General features: G+C 47.4%; 1 protein-coding gene across 1 annotated transcript in view; it reads right to left on the bottom strand.

Annotated features, from left to right (window-relative positions):
• The window catches only part of Xdh (xanthine dehydrogenase), a 79,931-nt gene that overhangs the window by 44,829 nt on the left and 15,308 nt on the right, over positions 1–19,794 (bottom strand). Inside the window, exons 5-14 of the mRNA XM_004627375.2 lie at positions 19,584–19,710; positions 18,663–18,724; positions 11,991–12,059; positions 11,584–11,670; positions 10,368–10,509; positions 7,721–7,813; positions 6,989–7,140; positions 5,777–5,870; positions 3,525–3,634; positions 1,015–1,199 (exon numbers count right to left, since the gene is read on the bottom strand). Coding sequence (XP_004627432.1) covers positions 1,015–1,199; positions 3,525–3,634; positions 5,777–5,870; positions 6,989–7,140; positions 7,721–7,813; positions 10,368–10,509; positions 11,584–11,670; positions 11,991–12,059; positions 18,663–18,724; positions 19,584–19,710 — 1,121 coding nt within the window. The remainder of the gene's footprint in view (positions 1–1,014; positions 1,200–3,524; positions 3,635–5,776; positions 5,871–6,988; positions 7,141–7,720; positions 7,814–10,367; positions 10,510–11,583; positions 11,671–11,990; positions 12,060–18,662; positions 18,725–19,583; positions 19,711–19,794) is intronic.

Below are 19,794 nucleotides of genomic sequence, written 5' to 3'. Positions count from 1 at the left end.
ATAATAGTTATAACTAGTCATACTAGTTATAATAGTCATAATAGTAATAGCAATACTACTACTAGTAGCAGTAATAGCAGTGATGGTAGTAACAGAAGGAGCAGCAGTAGGAGCAACAATTATAGTAGTTGTAGCTACAGTGATAGTAGAAATAACAGTGACAAGCTGGGCGTGCGGGCATATGCCTGTCATCACAGCACTCAGGAGGCCGAGTCAGGAGGTTGTGGAGAGCTGCGAAGGACCGCGCCTACAAGATGGCGCTGGTTTCCGCCTTCCACCCCCCCCCCGTGGGTGAGCGCTCTCTGTGCACAACAACTCCTTATATGGCCAGGGCTGCAGTCATGATTCGCTTCCGCATATGCTGGACCCATGGGCGATCCCCACGTGGCACACTGGGATTGGGCTCGGGAGTATATATTAGCCAAGGGCTGGGGGATTGGAGAGAGAAGAAGCTTGCTGTAAGGGGCCTGAACAAAACGCTGAAGGAAGAGCTGTGTGTTGCGTCTTCCTTGCTGGCGAGGTCGTGCGCAACAGGAGGTCGCTGTGAGTTTGAGGCCAGCCTGAACTACACAGGGAGATCCTGTTTCAAAGAGCAAAGCAAAACAAAAACAAGACATAGCAGTGATAAAAATATTAAAAGTAGCTGCGGTAGCAGGAATGATAATAGTGGTATAGCAACAGCGACTGTAACACAACACATTTGTGTGTCTAAGCAGAGCTAAACGCAGAAAAGGTACACTAAAAATACAAATATTAAGAATGTTTAAGTCCCACTGTAATCTTGTGGGGCGCCTTCATAGATGCAGTCCATGGCTGACCAAGACATGATGCTGTGCATGATCATATTAGTAGCTGCACTGGCGGCATTAGTGAGCTCAGCAGCAACAGTGGACATGCGAACAATAAAACAGCAGCCAGGGTCTCAATGAAGACAAGGGCAATAGCAGCATACTGGTGCTGTAGTAGTCACAGTGGTGGTGGCTGCGGCAGCCTCACTGTGCTACTGGTTCTTACTTGGACAGCTGCCTCTGAGTAGTCTTGACAGCTGAGATGGTCCTGTTCGCCATTCCTCCATAGCAAAGGGACAGCTCCAACACTTCCGTGGTCATTGGCTTGAAAAGCACTCTCATTCCACAGGTCACCTTGGCAATGTCATCTTCTCTCCGGGCGGCCTGCTTGAACGCTGAGAAGAACTCACCCTAAAAAAAAGAACAGGTTCCCTACTTCATTTTGCCAGGAGTACAAATGGCCAGCCTGAAGCACGGGGCTGTGAGTGACAGGAGGTGAGGGGTTTACACCATGGCTTGGGAGGGGGATGCTCTAGGAATCAGACATGACATAATTGACTACATTTTTAGATGTTACAGCACATTCCCAGAAGCCTGAAGGGGTAAGGATTTCTCCCTCTTCACTGGGCAAAGGAAGGCTGGGATGGGTTCAGATCAGTCCACTGAATGAGAATCTGGGACCAGGAGGGTGCCTTTCAGGAGGCTCCTGGGAGCCCTGCCCTGGTGCTCAATGGCTGCCCACCCTCACTGAAACTCTGTGGGCTTGGTGCTTCTGACAGGCCAGGCAGATGTTGCAGGCCAGTGCAAACCCCTCCCACCAGTCTCTGGGAGACTTTGGGAAATCCTATTTCTAGCAGGAAAGTGTCCATCTATGAAAGAGCAGCTGTTTGGGGACTTAGAGCACTCCCCCCACCCCACCCTCGGTTCCCAGCCCACTGTCTTTGGACAAAATAATGTGAATCACTTCCCAGGGAATGTGACAGTTCAGCTTGTCCACTTGATTGCTTTGGGAGCCACCAGGGGATTGGAGAAGCACACTTCTGGGTGTGTCTTGGCAGGACATGGGGGCGTGACCTTGGAGTCTCTATCTGGTCCCTGCCCCTGGCATCTTCTTTTCTGGTGCTGTCCCCGGCTCTGTTTCCAAGCCATCAGGAGGTAAGCCGCATTCTTCTGCCAAACCCATCCCCCTACTTCCCTGCCTTGGATTCAGCCAACCAGAGGCTGAAACCCATAAAACCAGAGTCAAGATAAATAGCTCCTCCTCTTAACTGTGGGTGCCAGGTATTGCACTCCAGTGGTGAAAAGCTGACTGATGCAGGGGAAAACCTTCTGACTTCAGCCCTTCCAGGTTAGGGTGCTCTTGATGTTTGTAACCACCACACATTCTACCAAGAGGAGGGGGTTAAAGGCAGATCAATGAGGGAGAGTACAGCAGACTCCCTGTTGAATCCCCAAATGGTACAGGTCCTGCTTGTCATAGCCAGGGAGCCCTCTCCTGATGACTAAGCCAGCTCAGATCCCTCAGTGATGTCATGCCCTGGGGAGCCGAGCCCAGTGTTTGAACTTGGCTCTGGATTGAGTCCAGATGCTCACACCCCGTGTCATGTATGCACAGTCTTGTGACATTTTCTCTGGGGTGCCACCAGCTGTTGAAGGCTGGTTGACATCATTTTCTCATTCTGGGCATTACAATCTCCTTTCTTTGATGAAACCAATTTTTTGTTGTTAGCACCTATACCTAGCAAAATAAGAACTGAGTAGTAGTCCTAAGACTGTTTTCCTTTCCCCATTCATAGTTTGGAAAAAACTGAGTGATCAGTGAAATTCAAAACTCTCAGAATCACGTCTCAAAAGGGTCTATAAAGACAAGCTAGAAAATCGTTAAGAAATTAGCTGAGGGCATAATTACGCTAATTGAATTAGCATTCTCATTAAAGAGGTCAAAATCAGCAAGGGCAAACATGCCTGGCACTCTTGTTAATGCACCAGCAGTGATAAACCCTTTGCTTTCCTCAGCCTGCTGCTAACTCCCCAGAGTCTCCCAGAGTGCTTTCTAAAGGGCTCATTGTGAAGAGTCCCTAGCTGATGGCTGCTGAGAAAGGCGAGAACCTCCATGGTCAGACCACCTCAGACCTCAAGGAAGAAAAACGAGGCAGCCAGCAGTGCCCAGGCCTGGCCCAACAAGCCAGAGAAGCTGCCCACAGGGCAGAAATCCAGCACCACCAGCCCAGAGCAAGATCAACGAACCAACATCTTGTCAAGGCCAAGGTTAGCGCAGCTTCTCTACTGCGCATGCCTCCTGTAGGGGATCTCGATGGAAGCTCTGCGCTCTTCAATGTGGGGAACCGAGCTCTGGCTGTGGGCAGGAATACCCAACAGCTGGAGGTGTTCTCAGGACTCTGGTGTTAACTATTAGCTTGTGATCACCACTCGCTTCCAAACATCTGCCAGGAAATGTATGAATTGCCTATTTTAGTCCTCACAGTAACCTCCATAATAGGTAATACTGTGTGTCCACTTTACAGATGAGGACATCAGGACTCAGAAAGATAAGGGGATCTCACTTGAGATCGCAAGCCTAGGCACTCTTACTCTGCAAGTTCTCATAGCCTGAGAGGAAAACAGTTGGCTTATGAGAGGCCAGGTTCAGAGAGAAAGACATCAATGTCTCTGAGGCAGACTCTGGTCTTGTTTAGAGCCCAGCAGTAGGTGTAGCTTGGGCTCTGTCCACCTCACCTCCCTGCTGTAGGGGATCTCGATGGAAAAAAGTATCTCCTCTGGACTCAGCAAAGTCCTTCTGTAGCCAGGGAAGAAAGTGTGGTCCATTCGAACAGTTCTCCTGGTACCTGCGTGGAGACAGAAAGAAGAGGACCAAGGTGAGGGCAAGGCTGGGGATCCAAGGGCATAGAGGAGAGCCTACCAGTGGACCTGGTTCTTCTTCCTGTTCTCTGAGGCCCACAGTGAGAGGGAGCGGTTGGCACAGTCAGGGCCAAGACTACCAAATGAAGTCTTTGAGCATTGCTGGGAATGTGTGACAACGATCCCCGATTTGTAGCATCTGTCAGGGTGTATTATGAATACTCCTACCACAGCCAATTTCAAGGAGCCACAGTGACATCACTGACTTGGGAACAGGGTGGCAGAGTTAACATGGAAGCCTGGACTGCTGCCCTCTGTGAAGCACTTGACTGGCATCTGAGAACAAGGATTCTGGAAGGGGTCTCACCGTTCTGTGGTTAGTGTGGCTAACAGGTTCCGCTGAGCACCTACTTTCCTTCTGGGATCCTGCCTTAGTTACTATTCTCTCATTGGTGAGACAAAATACCTGACACCAGAATTAAGGATAAACTTATTTAGCTCACACTTTGTGGAGGTGACAGTCTGTAATCAGCTGGCTCCAAGGCAGGGTGGCATGGCACAGAGGCAGTGCTTCCAAGCAGCAGAAGACAGCAAAAAAACAGCAAGAGCAGAAAGGGGGAAAGCAAGCCTCTTCTCCTCCCTTATACTGTAAGCAGGCTCCCCCTACCCAGGCTCCCCCCATGCCTGGGAATAGCACTCACACCATCTCCATGCCCTCCTCTTGCCCAGGCTCAGGATGAATACAAAGTAAGGCCTCTGGCCCCCTCCTGCATCACTTAGACAACCTTCTAAACTTCCCAAGTTGACATCCTAAGCCCTTCCTAGAGCTGTCAGGGCTCCTTTTCATCCCAAGATGTAGTACAGCTGAGTCACTTAGTGAAGCTTCTAGATTCCTCAAGCTGACAGAATGTGTCAACCATAACAGAACCTGAACTTTGGTGCATGCCAAGCAGTGTTACCTATATGACCAGAACGCAAGAACTCTGGGCTCTAAGTCTCTACCAAACTTTCCTCAGAGAAAATATTTCATGTGAGTCTTCACAACTCTTTTCTGGGGGAATTAAGTACATTCTGGTGTCTCCCCAGGAGAGGACTCTGGAGGCTTGTGCCTGGTGTCCTCTATTCATTTTCCTTTCGCTGATTTTGCTTAGTATTTTTCTGCTGTAACAATCCATAGCATGACTGAATCCTCTCAGCAAACTGTTAGACCTGGAGAGGTCTCCAGAACCCTCCAAAAAGGCAGATGCACCGGAGTTGGCCAGTGAGAGCACTTTCACCACACAGACAACTACAGATGTAAATAATCTTGAGGGCATAGAAAATAATGAAATGAAATAAGACAGCTGGAAGGTAATAGACTTTGTGTATTTATTACCTTTGTCTTTAAAGTAATTATTTCATTGTGTTGTGTAACTTAAATTTTAATAATGACCACATTTAACAAATGACTCACAAATTCCTTATGAGCCAACCATCAGCTGTGGAAGGCCAGCATTTTCAGCTCCAATGACTCCCCATCCCCCCATGTACTCCACCAAGCTAAGTGTAATGATTAATGTTGAGTATCAGTTTGATGGGATTGGGAGAGTGGTGATTCCATCAAGTGGATTAGCCCAGTGACTAGTTCATCAGCAGAATTAACTTATTAGTTGAGATGTAATTGGATGAAGCAGGTCAGTGAAGGTATGACTTTGAAGGGTTTATTTTGTCTGTGGCCCTTTCCCTCTGGCTCCTCGCTCTCTCTACTTCCATGAGGGTAAGAAGTCTTCCTCCACCAGGATATTCCTGCTATGGATCCAGCTTACCAGGGCCTGGAACCTCTGAAACCATAAGCCATAATAACCTCTCCTCCTTTAAACTGTGTGTGTCAGATATTTTGTCCCAATAATGGAAAGTTGAGTAATACAGTGAGGCATCCAGATGGCAGATCCTGCTGTGAATTCTCCATAAAGAAAAGATGCTTCCCTCCTAGACCCCAGCCTAGAGGCATCCCCCTGCAGTTTTCAGGACTAAACCTAAAGACAGCTGGGTCACTGACTTCAGGGCTCTGTTTCTCCAGAAAATAAATGATGCAATGAGAATTTCTCCACAAAGTCCTTTTTTCCAGACCTCTGCTTTAATTAACCTACCTTTGGACACAAGGGTCAGCTTGGCTCCACTGGCCATAAACACAGGGTTGAGGTCGGAGATGGGGCTGGCGGTGATGATGTTCCCTCCAATGGACTAGGACAAGCAAAGAGTGTGAGTTAGACACCAGGACCCACACAGTCACACCTGCACACAGGACAGGTGGATAACAGCTGCTTCAGGGGGCACCTGAGTGCCTGCACCTGCCACAGATGCTAGATGCATAGGAAACACGTGGGCCTTTGGGGAAATGTGCAAAACGTGAGTCCTAGCTCAGAAATTCATGAGTAGTAAACTAAGGCAAGCCTTTTAAATGGTTTTATCTCTCCCAACCTTTTCTGAAAGGACCAAGTGGTTGATCACAGAGGTTTATGGAAGTTAATAAGGTAGAAGATAAAAATCACAGAGAAAGAGGAAGAAGACTTAAGGATGAATAGTTCATTCTCTTTGGATCTGAATTTCCTGACAACTTGACAAGAAATGGAAGAAGAATCAGAGGATTTTCATTACTGGAAATGAGAAGGAAAAGCACTGTGTGGTGGAAATGAAGTCCTTCCTAGAAATAGACTTCGCAGAACCGGAGAGCACAGAAGTGCCTTTGGGGTTTGCCCTTCCTTATCTGTAGTCAGGAGAAACAGGTGCCTGGGTAGCATAAATGGGGTGGGGGGAATGGGCTGCTTTGTTTGGTTCCATTCCATTTCAAAATTTTAAAACAACAATCAGAAAAGAAAAAAAGCAGAAGAGATAGATTGCCTTCCAGTGCCATGACACCACCCACTGCTGTGACCCCAAGTGACGCAGAGAGTATGTGAACCCCAGTGTTTGCAAATTGAAAATCCAGGTTTGGTCTAAGCCTGATTGAACACAACTGAGTTGATTGAACAGTCAGCAACTGGACCCCCTCCTTCAGGAAAAGCGAGGCAGGCAGGTGCACCTTCCCAATCTCAGGGTTCAACACTGAGAGGCTTCTTCGATTGGCCCTTAGACCACCTCCATCAGAAGTACCCAAGGCATTTGTTAACTAACTGAGCACACCGCACAGTCACCAAGTCAGAAGCTCTCAGGGTGGGGTCCAGACTTGCAGTCAAGCAAGCACCCCAAACAAATCTAAGCAGTAAAGTTTGGGGACCAGTGAATTGAAACAAGTGGGTGTCTGCAGCCTGGCTCACCTTCTACCCTATGGCACCTGCACTACCCTGATCGGGGGTACTCACGGCCACAGATTTGATCTGCTTCCCCGCAAACCAGCGCAGCTGCTCCACAACGCCCTTGAACACCTCGGTCATGTGGGCAGGGAGGCCCGCAATCGCCTCGTGCAGGACCTGTTCCATGCAGCTCAGGGAACAAGCGGCTCCAAAGGTGATACCTGGGGGCACACGCCCAGAGTGAGATCCACCCTTGCTACAGCTCAGCGAGCGTTTTCAAAATCAGCTCCCGGAACGCCTCAGCAAGGCTAGACCAGGACTTACATATTTAGAAAGATAAAGAAATTAAGACCCAGGGAAGTTAAATGACTTAAACAACCCCACACTGTTAACAAGAGCCAGGACTCAACCCCAGGGCCCTGGACTCTATAGCCAATACTCTTTCCTCTAAACCAGTATATAGCATCAGGATCTCTGTGGATGTGGTCCTGGCATTTTTTTTAAATTAAAAAAGCACCAAGCACTGTCAACCGCCACCTCACCTCTCACGAGCGATTCTAACATGTAGTCAGAACTCAGGGTGACTACTGAAGCCCCAGCCTCTTGCCTGCTGGTACCCAACCGTGAATGCTTTGTGGGAGAAAGCCTGCGAGGACCGCCCCTCCCCACAAACCCCTTTCCGTTGGCAAGGTAGCTCTAGGGGAAGCAGGAGACAGTCAAAGCAGGCCTGGCACCTGGTCCCCCTGTGGCCCACCCTCCGCACCACTGCTCCTCCGTGGGCTCAGCGCAAGCCCTCCTTACCCTCAGGCCCATGCTGCACTGCCGTCAGCTCAGAGATCCAGGCTGGGCAGACAATCATAGGATACACCATATTCTTGAACTTCATCTCAATGCCTCGAGGGAAGGGAGAAGCCGGAAGTTAGACCTCAGTGGTCCCCCTGTCATCCCACACAGGCACCTGACAGCTTTATGACCACAGCATGGTACTGGGCAGTGGGAACACATCTCCAACACATGGGCCACAACTCCTGTTTGTGCCACTGAAAGCTCTAAGAGGTTTGCCATCATCGTCCTGGAGGAGCTAGGGATTGGGGAGCACAGTGGACAAGGGATGAACGAGGTCAGCAACAAAATGTCGTATTTGCACTCAGAAGAAAACAAAACCTATCTAAATTCAATTGATATGAATTTGAATTCATTGTGTGTGTGTGTGTGTGTGTGTGTGTGTGTGTAACTATGCATGTGTAATAACACTTTAGAGCATTAGTTTTGTCAGGAATTCTTAACATTTTGCCCACCTTATTTCACTGGCTCCTCCCAACAACCCTATTAGTTGCTGTAGTTTTCTCTGTTTATAAATGAGGAAACAGGCATAGAAAGGTGAAATCTGTCCAAGTTACGCAATTAAAAATAGTAACATTTCGGTGCTTGAGTTCTCATTACTGTTTGAGTGCAGTAATAATAAAAACATGGAATCCTAAAATTAAACTTAAAAAGGAAAATGAAAAGGAAACTTCAAATCCACCTTACAGTGGCCAGTTTGTCTGACTTCGTAAAGGTCCACAACCTCGTGGGAGCACACCTGTGTGTCCTTTCTGTCCCGGCAGCAGGCAGAATCCTATATACATGTGTGCCACAAACCCCTTTCCGTTGGCAAGGTAGCTCTAGGGGAAGCTGGCTGGCACTGCCCCTTTTCCAGTCCTGCCACTGTGACTATAGGGGGCAAGGTTAAAGAATAAATACCAGCCAGTGTGGTTGCACATACCTGTAACCAGTACTCAGGGAGGCAGAGACAGGAGGATCAAAGTTTGAGCCCAGCCCAGACAACTTAGCAACTTAGCAAGATAAATGAGGAGTCTCAAAAAAAATGGTGAGCCAGCCAAATAGCTCAGTGGACTAAAGCGCTGCCGTGCTGGGCCAGCCCCTAGGGCGCACTGAGACAGCAATTAAGACTGGGGGTGGTGGCACGCGCCTGTAATCCCAGCTCTTGGGAGGCTGGGACTTCTGAAGGGAGGCCTGGCACGCAGGACCCTGGCCTCTATGGGTAGCCGCTCCCAGGACACAGGAAACAGGTTGAGGTACTGCAGTGACTCTCGTCTGGGGATTCCACCTTCCCCAACACCAACACTGGCTGTGGATGACTGCACTGCAGGTATGTGTATAAGGAGCTGGGAGTGGAGCAGCGATCTCAACCAATTAAATTCTTGTGAATTCCATCCTCTCAGAATCCAGGGCAGAGTCTGACTCATAGCCAGGAGAATTTCTGGTGTCAAGATCTCCTACAATCTTTCCAGTCACTTTAAATCATGCTGTTCCTGGACCACAGAATCATGACCACGTGAGGAAAAAAATATAGGGCCATAATGACAAGGGCAAAGACGGTTGGTCCAGACAGATCCCTGCTGCCGTGGGTGTGGCTAACCACCACTATCAGGGTCACCTCGCTGAGGCATGACTCACCGCCTTCCATGTCTTCTCAATTGGTTGTAAAACTGCAGCTAGGACTCTGCCCTATCTGTGCCTATGGGGACAGGGCCAGCTCCTCGCAGCTGGGGAGCCAGTAAGAACTCAGGTGAGGATCTCCCAGGAGCCTGAGTCAGGAATCTCCCACAGGCTACACCTGACCACCTGCCAAACCAGAACCCTCTAAGGTAAACTTCAGCTGTGCATGGTCTTCCCCTTGAATCCTCACTAGACCCGGGATCCAGGGAAGTGGAAGTGGATTAAAGTGGGTTTATAAATGGATATGAAGTAGCCACATGGGGTCCTCTACCATCCCTCTCTGTCCCATAGAGCACCGAGGGCTGCAGCTGCACATCCTGAGTCCCCTTAGGACACAGTCCCAGGAGACTCAACACATCGCACTTGGACATCTCCTCGCCCTTACCTTATCTGAGCCATCTCCCTTGCCACCCAGAGAAAGAGCAGCGGGAAGCAAAAGAGTGTCATCCTCGCCCCCTTAGCACCTGTGAGAGATTGGCTTTCACACTTCGCTGCGTGCTCATCTTCCCTCTTAGTCTAGGACAGCCTCAAAGTTAGGAGCCATGCCTGATTCATCTTCACGTCCCAAAGCCTGCCCGGAGGCCCTAGCTCACAGCTGGCAATCTTAAGATGCTGAGGGGAAAGAGACACAAGTATCCAAGGATCTCCTTTAATACAGCAACCTTCTGAGGAGCTATTGTCCCCATCTAAGACATGGGAAAATGAGAGAAACTGAAGACCAGGAACTATTTGAGAACAGCCAACCAGTGAGGGGGCTGATCCAGGTTTGGATGACTCCATAGCCAGTCCTGGCATGAATCCAACTGTCCAGGGCCTCTCCAGCACAGGCCCCAGTGAGGGTGGGCTTCAGAAGGGGATAACATCAGCTCAAGGAAGGGATAGCCGAGAAAGGTCCAGAAACACACATTGGCCCTACTGGAAGCCCCAGGCTGCCTCTGACCCTTACCGATCTCTGTGTTTCCCACCACCAGCTTGGCATCAGGATACTGAGCTTTGAGGTCCAGCAGCCCCTGCAGGGTGGAGGCCTGGATCCAGGTCACACGCTCCCCTTGAAAACGCAGCTGCTTCCGAGGAGTGTCTTTCAGTCTCTGCAAAGTGTAGTTCACATATTTCACCATCTCCTTTTCTTACTCCTATTTCCCTGGTAAACACTTTAAGCCTGCATTGGGATCAACTCACTTTCTGGATTACTTTATACTGAATTCAGAAAGAAGATCAAGTATGTTGGGGAGAAGTGAGAAGAACTATACTAATTACTGGAGCTATTAAACAGTCATCCCACTTAGCCTCAAGAATTCATTAGTGAAATATGTGCACTTCATTTTCACATGTGAAAAAAAAAACAAAACAAAACTTTGAAGATCAAAGAAGTTATGGGACCGGCTTTGAGAGAACCCCCATTCAATGCAGAGGAAAGCCCAGGTTCCTTGCAGTGCCCCACACTGCCTCCAGGGGGTGCAGTGGAGAAGGGGGGAAGGGACAATACCGAGAAGGATGGAGTGTCCAAAGGGAAAACAATGAATCCAGTGTGTATGGGACAACACTAGGCTTGCAAAAGAAATCTGTAAAATCAAACTTCTGGTATTTTCAAGGTTTCACAATCCAAGAGAAAATATACTGGTGGCCTATGGCAAAGCAGTTCTCTTGGCTGACTGAACCTATAAGGACATCCTCATGAACTCCATGTCCTTAAGAAATGGACACCTGAAATTTACACATGCTGTAAATAGTGGAGTGAACGTAACAAAGTGGTGCGAGCAGGTGTCTTTAAAGTTATGAACCCTGTCATTGAATATAGATCTGTTGGTTTCTAAATAAACAGACTGTTTATGTAGAGGAGACCAGGTGGCTTGGTGGACATACAAGAAACATCCACAAATAGTGATAGACACTTGCTATTGACGCATACTGTACCAGGGAGACCTAGTCCTTGTCCTCACAATCTAGCAAGGAACACAGAAATGGAATTAGTAATTGGAAGTGTGACGTGTGTGAGGAGCACAAAGTGCTCTGGGGTATGATCTCAGAGGCCTAGCAGAAAAAAGAAAGAAAATTTAGGCTGAAACATAAAGGACGTGGAAAGTGTGAAGTTTTCCGTGGGTGTGAAAATACAGTTCTCAGGAACTGACAGCACAGAGAATTCTTCCTGAGGTATCACATACCAACAACTCCGGAGGAAAGATGGGCTCCTGAGTAGGATCCAGGGGTGTGAACTCTTCCGGTTTGAATAAAGATGGTGAGAGAGTAATCTACAGGGAAAGAGAACAGGAAGTGTACAGCTCTCCACCCTTCACATGCCCAGGAGGACTGATCCAGCCCTTTATCTAGGTGAGCTGACATCCTGCAGGCTAGTAGAGGGCGGGTAGCCCCTGCATAGCAGGGACAAGAAGGCCCTGCTGGCAGGCCCAGGACCACTTGTGCACCTTTGCTTCCCCATCAACCGGCCACCACCAACTCATACCACAACGGTTCCCTCTTCCAGCCACCACTGCGAGAGACGTGTAGTACCTCCTCTGAGTTTAAGATCCCCCCTCCCCCAAGCCTTCTAGAAGGTGAAGAACTCACTTACTGTTTGGCCTTTCTTCTGGCTCATGCAGCAGTTTGGGTTGTCCCCGTTTCCTCCACAGCATCCGCCATTCTAGAAAGGCGACAAGCATTCACACGAGGATATGTGTTGTGTTTTCACAGAATCTAAGGTGCCTTGATGACCAGTATCGAGGGAGCTGCAGCTCTGATACCCGGCCCAGCATCAACAGAAGGGGAGCAGACTCCCTGCATAGAGTTGTGGCCTCTGCTACAGCCACTCTTGGTTGGCCAATGAAAATTAAATATCGCATGGGTAAACACAAAGGAGCAATGGGAAAACTTATTTCTAAAACATTTCTCAACGAAACCTAGGTCCTACTTTACCAAAATCTATCTTTGTTCTCAGTTTTCCTCTTCAGTGCTGCTTTCTGAGAAGACCCCAGGACAGAAATTCTCATCAGTTCTCTCAGGGCTTGGGCAGCTCCGCATCTAGCTCAACAAAGTTCTACGGAGCCTGGCTGGGAAGGACTTGCCCAGGACCGCTCAGGATGCCAACGGCAGTGCACGGAGTAGGGATCATTGCCTCATACACACACACACGCGCGCGCGCACACACACACACACACACAGCTCTGTTTATACAGCCTCCTAAACTCACAGCTTGGCCACTGGATGCCAGATCCTCTTGGACTACTCCAGACCACTGCATTGCCACCTTGCCCTGTGCATTTTTTTTTAATGTATTTTGTACAGGGTCTCACTATGCAGTTTGGAGTCCTCCTGTTTTCAGCCTCCCCAGTGTTGGAATTATAGGTGTGCACCACCATGCCTGGACTTGGAGGCCGGCTCAGCATGCCCAGGAGAGAGGCCAGCACAGCATGTGGTGCCAGGGATCAAACCCTGGTCCCTGCACTTGCCTAAGCAGGTGCTTAGTCTGCTAAGCTATCTCGCAGGCCCTTGCCCTATTCATTTAGACCAGAGGGAAAAAGAAAGTGGGGTTCTTTAGCTTCTCTTTTCTCCTTTCTTCTCAGAGAAGGAGCAGTGCAGTGGAAACCCCTCAGGCCTACAGAAGTGCGGCACCTGCATGTAGCAAGCTTCAGCCTCCACCACTTGGCCTCTTGAAGAAAGACCTGTTTCACTATTTCAAGCAAATGCATTTTCTAGATAAAGTGTTAGCACATTACAACTTGACCTTTTCCTTGATAATTCATTGGTGTATTTATGACAGAAAGTATTATGATGTATAGTTATACATCACTGTCCTCAAGGTCTACTGAGGTTGCAATCTGCTGGTTGCCCTGCCCCTCCCTCGCATGAGTTCCACCTTAGAAAGTAGGTTCAGTGCTTCTTGGTCTTGTTTTTAAAATAAACTTTTTTCAGAGTCATCTTAGGTTCACACCAAATGTAGTGGAAAGTATGAAGAATTATAAAATAACTTCTGCTCCCCCCTCAATCATCCCCCTCCCCCACCCACCTCCATTATCAACATCTGCACCAGCATGACACATTTGTGCAGCTGGCTATCACCTGAAACCCATAGTTTACACCGGGCTTGACACACGCAGAGGCCATGTATCCATGGGATTACAGGTATGGTGTCATACAGAAGAACCTCACACTCTCTCAGAAATCCTCTGCGCTCTCTCTGTCCACCCTCCCCACCTCCACCATGGCAACCACTGATCGTTTTACTCCTTCTATAGTTCTGCCTTTTCTAGAATGTCATATAGTTGATATCATAACACATTTAACCTTTTCAAATTGGCTCCTTATACTCAAATATTTTAGAATTTAAGGTTCTTTCATGCCTTTCAGTGCCCACTGACATTTTTACTGCTGAAAAATGTTCCAGTGTCTGAACGGATTGCAGCTTAGTCATCCATTCATCTATTAAGAGTGCGCTGGGAACTTCCAAATTTTGACAAGCAGGAATAAAGCGACTAGAGGCCATCCTGTGCAGATTTTTTTCTAGATGTAAGTTTTCAACTTCTTTGGATACATACAGAGGGCAGTGTCTACAACATATAGGAAGAGTATGTTTATTTTGTAAGAATCTGTCAGACTGTTTTTCCAGCAAAGAAGTTCTTGTCACTGTGTTCTCATTAGTATTTAGTGGGGTAAGAATTTTGGATTTGGCTGTTCTAGTAGGAGGAGTGGAGCATAGGGGAACCTCGCTGTTTTCCTTTCCTAATGGCATAGTGATGTTGAACACTTCATATGTTTACTTTTCATCCACATATATATCTTCATTGGTGAGACATCTACTCAGATGTGTATATCTGTATACACACAGTTTGTGTATATTGTAGATAAGAAATGAGCTGTGTCCTTCGAAAATATTTAATCTGAGGTTGGCTTCTCGTCTCATTCTCTTGACCTTGTCTTGTGCAGAACAAAACTTTTTAACTTGAATGAAGCCAAGTTTATCAATTACCTCTTTAATGGATCACACCTTTGGCATTCCATCAAAAAAATACTCCTTGGCATACCCCAGTTTGTCTAGGTTTTTCTCTTATGTGCTCTTCAAAGAGTCTTGTAACTTTATTTCACATTTAGGTGTATAATTCCACTTGAGTCAATGTTTTATAAGAATTAAAATCTCAAAAAAAAAAAGAATTAAAACCTCTAGCATGTCACTTGTATTTTTCTTTACGGGTTGAGTATTTCCCTAAAGTTTTCAATATAAATTTAAAACTAACACAAGTTTCAGATATATTTTCTTCTTTCCTTTAACATTGCTTCCATGGACTTCACACATACACCTAATCAAATGCATCGCTGCTACTATCCTGAACAAACTGTTACAAGTGGATCAATTCAAATAGAAAAATTAATGTTTTTATATATCTCTACTTACTCATTGCTCAATACTTTTCTTTTCCTCATATAAATCTGAATTGTTGACCTACGCCACTTTCACTCTCTCTAGAGAATTTATTTAGGTATTTCTTGCAAGGCAGTCCAGGGGCAAAAAATTCCTTCAGTTTCAGTTTATTTAGAGAAATCTTTATCTTTTCTTCGTTTTAAAGACTTTTTTTTTCTCTTTTTGAGACAGGGTCTCACTGTATACTTCAGGACTGGCCTTGATCTCACTTTGTAGCCCAGGCTTGTCTCGAACTCACAATGACCCCCTTGCCTCAGCCTTCTGAGTGCCAGGATTGCCAGTGTGTGCACCACACCCTGCTCTTGAAGACCAATTTTATAGGGCACAGAATACAGAATTCAAAGTCTCTCTCTTTCTCTTTCTCTCTCTCTCTCTTTCTTCTCTCTCTCTCTCTCTCTCTCTCTCTCTCTCTCTCTCTCTCTCTAATTTTGTCTTGCTTGCATGGTTTCTGAGAAATTGTATGTAACTCTTATCTTCTTTCTTTTATAGGTAAGTCTGGAATTTTTAAAGGACATGAGAAGTTTTATTAGAGATAGAGACATAAGCATACTCAAGAGCAGAGCGCAGGTGCTCAGAGAAAAGAGGCACCTCTGCTGGATTCTTTCAGGAGTTTTTTTATTTATCTTTAGCTTTCTTAAGTTTCAATATAATATCCCTTGAAGTAGTGGAGTTATTTTGGGTTTTTGTATGTTTGGGGCTTACTTTTGGGGTTTGCTGTTACTGTTGCTGCTCTGATTTAGTTTGGAGGTCTTTGTTTTGGTATTTATGGTGCTTGATATTTTTTGAACTTCACTGTTAGGTGATTTGGAGTTTGAGTTCACTTTTGAGACATTTTCATTCATTATGGCTTCCGACATTGCTTCCGCTCCTTTTTTCATTCTGTTTCTGGTCTTGTATTACATGTGTGCTGCACCTGTTGTCCTTATGCCACTGGGGAGGGCTCACTCTTTGCTGTTGCTTCTGGAGGTTTGCACTGTCATGTCCTCACACTCAGAGCAGCTTTCTTCATCCAGGTCCACTTTACTAATGATCTTATCCAAGGCTGTGTGTGTGTGTGTGTGTGTGTGTGTGTGTGTAGGGTCTCACCACACAGCTCGAACCTGTAGTGTTTCTCCTGTTTACAGCCTTCCCAGTGTTGGGATTACAGGTATGCACCACCATGCTGGGACTCGGTCACTGGCTCAGCGCACCCAGGGACAGGGCCGGTGTGACATGTAGTGCCAGAGATCGATCCCTGGTCCCTGCACTTGCCTAAGCAGGTGCTTAGTCCACTGAACTATGTCGCTGGCCCTTCAAAGGCTATTTTTGTTTTACAGTGTTTTTATTGATAGTACTTCTCTTTGATTCTTTGCTAGAATTTCTATCTCTCTGCCTACTTTATTTATCTGTTCTTGTATGTTGCCTACTTTCTCCATTAAAATCTTTAGCCCAGTAATCATTGTCTTTTTAAAGAAAACTCCTGATTTGGTAATGCCAAGACACCCATCATATTAAGTCAAGTTCTGCTATTTGTTCAGTCTCCTCAAACAGTGTTTGGCTTTCAGTCTACCTTGTAGTCTTTTGTTAGAACACATATTGTGCAGGGTAAAAGTTCTCACTCTGAGTAGGGCTTTAGTAGTGTGCTGGTAAGTGTGAAAGAGAAGGTCCTTGCAGTCCTAAAACTGGGTTTCAGTCTTGTGATGAGCCTAGGTTGTGAGCTTCCCAGGTGTCTCCAGGGTTTCTTTTCCCCTTCCTTAGATGGGTCAGAGTAGCTAGAGGGAAGGAGGGCTGTGAATTTCTCTTCATTCAGGAAAGTTTGGCTCTTCTAAAAATAATTTCTTCTGAAGACAGGCATTGGTTAGAGGAACTGAATGTTCTGGCATCTTTCAAAATGGCTCCAGGCATATTGCAAATGTTCAAAACTCAAAACCCAGGCCTCCTACGACTGGGTCCCTGGAGTCTGTGCCTCTCATGCTTGTCCACATTAAGCCTCTGGCGATTACTGGACTGCTGTTCAGGTTCTCCTATTCCAGAAAAGGTCCCCGCAGAGCCTGTAGGTTTCTGCTCCAGTGTGTTGTGATTCTCCCCCTGTCTGCCTCCACTCGGAAGAACGAAGGTTGGTCCTATGACCTCACTTCTCTGATGGGTCTGTAAAATACATTCTGATTTTTACTTGTTTTGAGAAGAGAATGAAAACTCCAAAACTGCCAACATACCAACCAGAAACCAGAGGTTTTGATGGTGTCTGCTTTTATGTTTCTCCCACGTCCTCCCTCAATGCCAAATGGGGGCCGCCATGCTGGCTGTGAGTGATGGGCTGGCCTCCCGCAGGTCCTTCTCACCCTTTTCTACCATTTGCTGTATACAGGAAAACTGGGCAGCCCAGCCTGTTAGAACTGTATATAAGGCAGGAGCAGGTGAGCTCTGAGTAAAGGTCTTGGGGGCCTCTGATGAGTAACAGGAAGGAGACTGTGCACACATTGGGTGTGCCAGACATCTTGGTTGTACAGAAGTCTTCCCTTAGCTCTTCTCTCCCCTCCTGGAAAGACAGGCTAAGAGGGGTTGCTGCAGTGCAGCAGAACTGGGAGACATTTCAATGTGGATAGAACTCAGACCAAGGAAAAGGGTGTGATTGTCTGCTATACTCAAATGCCCTCAAATGCCCTCCTCTTTCGAGATGCTGCAAGAAATGGTTAGGCTGAGTGCCTTGGGAGAGGCTCCTGTGCTCTAAATGGATAGGTAAGTTTAATAGCCCCTAGTTCTTCGGAGAGGCCTGAGCAATTAATGAACATCATACAGTGGACAAAGGAGAAACGTGTCAGTGTCATAATTTATAGCTCCACTGATTGAGTACTTCAGATGTGCCTGGCATTATCCTACAGGCTTTGCAAGAAGGATTAATCTTTACAAGCATTATAAGATACATATTATTGTAATTCCCATTTTAGGAACAAGGAAATTTGCCCAGGGCCATTCATCAATTAAATGACAGAGAAGAATTAAACTGAGGTCATCAGACTCCAAATCTGTGATTTTGATCATTTTTTCTACTTCGTCACCAACAGTATTCTTCAGGGTGTGTGGCTTACATCCTTACAAGCCCCATCTCCTCCCCACCCACACCTTCTTGGGGTATACAAACTCAATCCTCCTTTCATGATGTGCCAACCCTAAAGCTGACTGAAAGCACATGTGCCTATAGGGTTACCCAAGTGTCTGGGTCTAGTAGACCCCAGATCAAACCGAGACCAGAAAATCTGCCTGCAGTCAGGACTACCTTGGCCTACAGGAATCCGATAAAAGCTGAGAAAGTACACCAGACAAAGAGACCAGCTCTCTGTCCTCCTTGCCAGACCACAGATGTCTAACTGTGTTTATGTAATCAGTGCCCACACGTGCAGCTGTGGTTTCTCACATGGACTTGTATGAAAACAGCAGGGGTTCACAGACTCTCTGGAGATCTAATTATCAGCCTCACAAGCTCTGCAGAGTGCTGACTGACTGCAGAAAGCAGACAGGAGAGAAAGGAGGAGGGGTGTGAGTGCTGAGCCTGGCTGCGCTGTGGTTAAGTGGCACGTTCAGCACCTCCACTGCACTAAGCCCGCCAGTCTCCGAGGAAAGGTGCTACTGGATGAAGCTGGGATGTAGAACAGCTCCCCTGTTCCAGGAAGCAGGGCTCTAGGCTTTCACTAGCAGGAAAGCCCATGCCCAATCAGATCAGCAGAATCCACGCCCCATGGCGCATGATCCAGCTGGGAGGACCCACTAACTGACTTTCTTCTTGGCATCCTTCCCAACTGTGCTCTCTGGATGTGACTGCTTTAGGACCAACTGTCCTGGGGCTGAACTCACCTTGGCAAAGGTCCGGAAGCCCTGGAGAATGGGTCTGTAGCCTGTGCAACGGCACAGGTTTCCTGCCAGCCGAGGAAAAGCACAATGTCAGTGTCAGCCCTGGCAGGGAGAATCCTGGCCCTCTTGACTCAGTTTGACTCTTCTTCCACTGCTCTGCCCTAGACTACTTCCTCCTCCTGAAAGTCTCTCTTCCTCCTCCTATTTTTACTTCCAAATGCCCATCACAGCTTCCTCTGGGAAGCATCCCTAGAGTGCCCAGGCTAAGTCAGGCCCCTCCACGTGCTCCCAGGGTACCTGGTTAGAACATTATCTGTGAATTTATCAAAGTATATTATAAACTCTCTTCTTATTCAGACTGAGCTTTGCGTCCTTTGTCCTTGTACCTGATACAATGGCTGGCATAGGGGAGGACTCAACATAATAGACAGGACGAATGATAGATTGAAGTGGTGAGTGGGTGGGGAGTCTTCTCTGTTCAGTTCAGAGAGATAGACACACGGCCCAGGAGAGAGACCAAGAAGCCAGCCCCTACCCCCTGCTTGGCATCCTGGCCCCTCCCTCATGTGTGGGCTGTGTCCTAGAAACAACTGTTTTACAGGAAGCTGAGGGAAGGCAGCCATATCACAAGCTCTACATAGTTTCTCAAATGCCAACTACCAGTGCCAAGGCCACCCTAGTGCTATGAGAGGGCAGGAAGATACCACAGGAAGCAGGTGACCCCCGAGCTCTCCAAGCCAACCAAGTCGTCTTCAAGCTAAGATAAATATTTTCTAGCAGGGCTTAGCCACCCTGAGCCTTTCTGCCAAAGAGCTGTTCCTCATTTTCCTAGCCTGCTCTTCAGGTTCACTCTCACACTACTCTGACCTCCTCAGGGCCCCGTCTCTGCCACCTGCCTCCTTAGCTGTGTCTGAAGGCCCGTACCTTGGAAGGCATCTTCAATCTCCTCCATGGTGGGTGCAGGCTGGTTCCGCAGCAGGGTATACATGCTCATGACGATGCCAGGGGTGCAGAACCCACACTGGGAGCCATGGCTTTTGGCGATTCTCTCCTAGAAGGGACAGGTGACAAAGGCACCTATGTCGACAGAAGCCTTCTCTGTTTCCCTCAAGGCCCTACTTGCAGCCACCCGTGT

The sequence above is a fragment of the Octodon degus genome, unplaced genomic scaffold, assembly GCF_000260255.1.
Source record: "Octodon degus isolate 3935 unplaced genomic scaffold, OctDeg1.0 scaffold00019, whole genome shotgun sequence".
Lineage (NCBI taxonomy): Eukaryota > Metazoa > Chordata > Mammalia > Rodentia > Octodontidae > Octodon > Octodon degus.
This window is presented reverse-complemented; position numbering and strand designations above follow the sequence as displayed.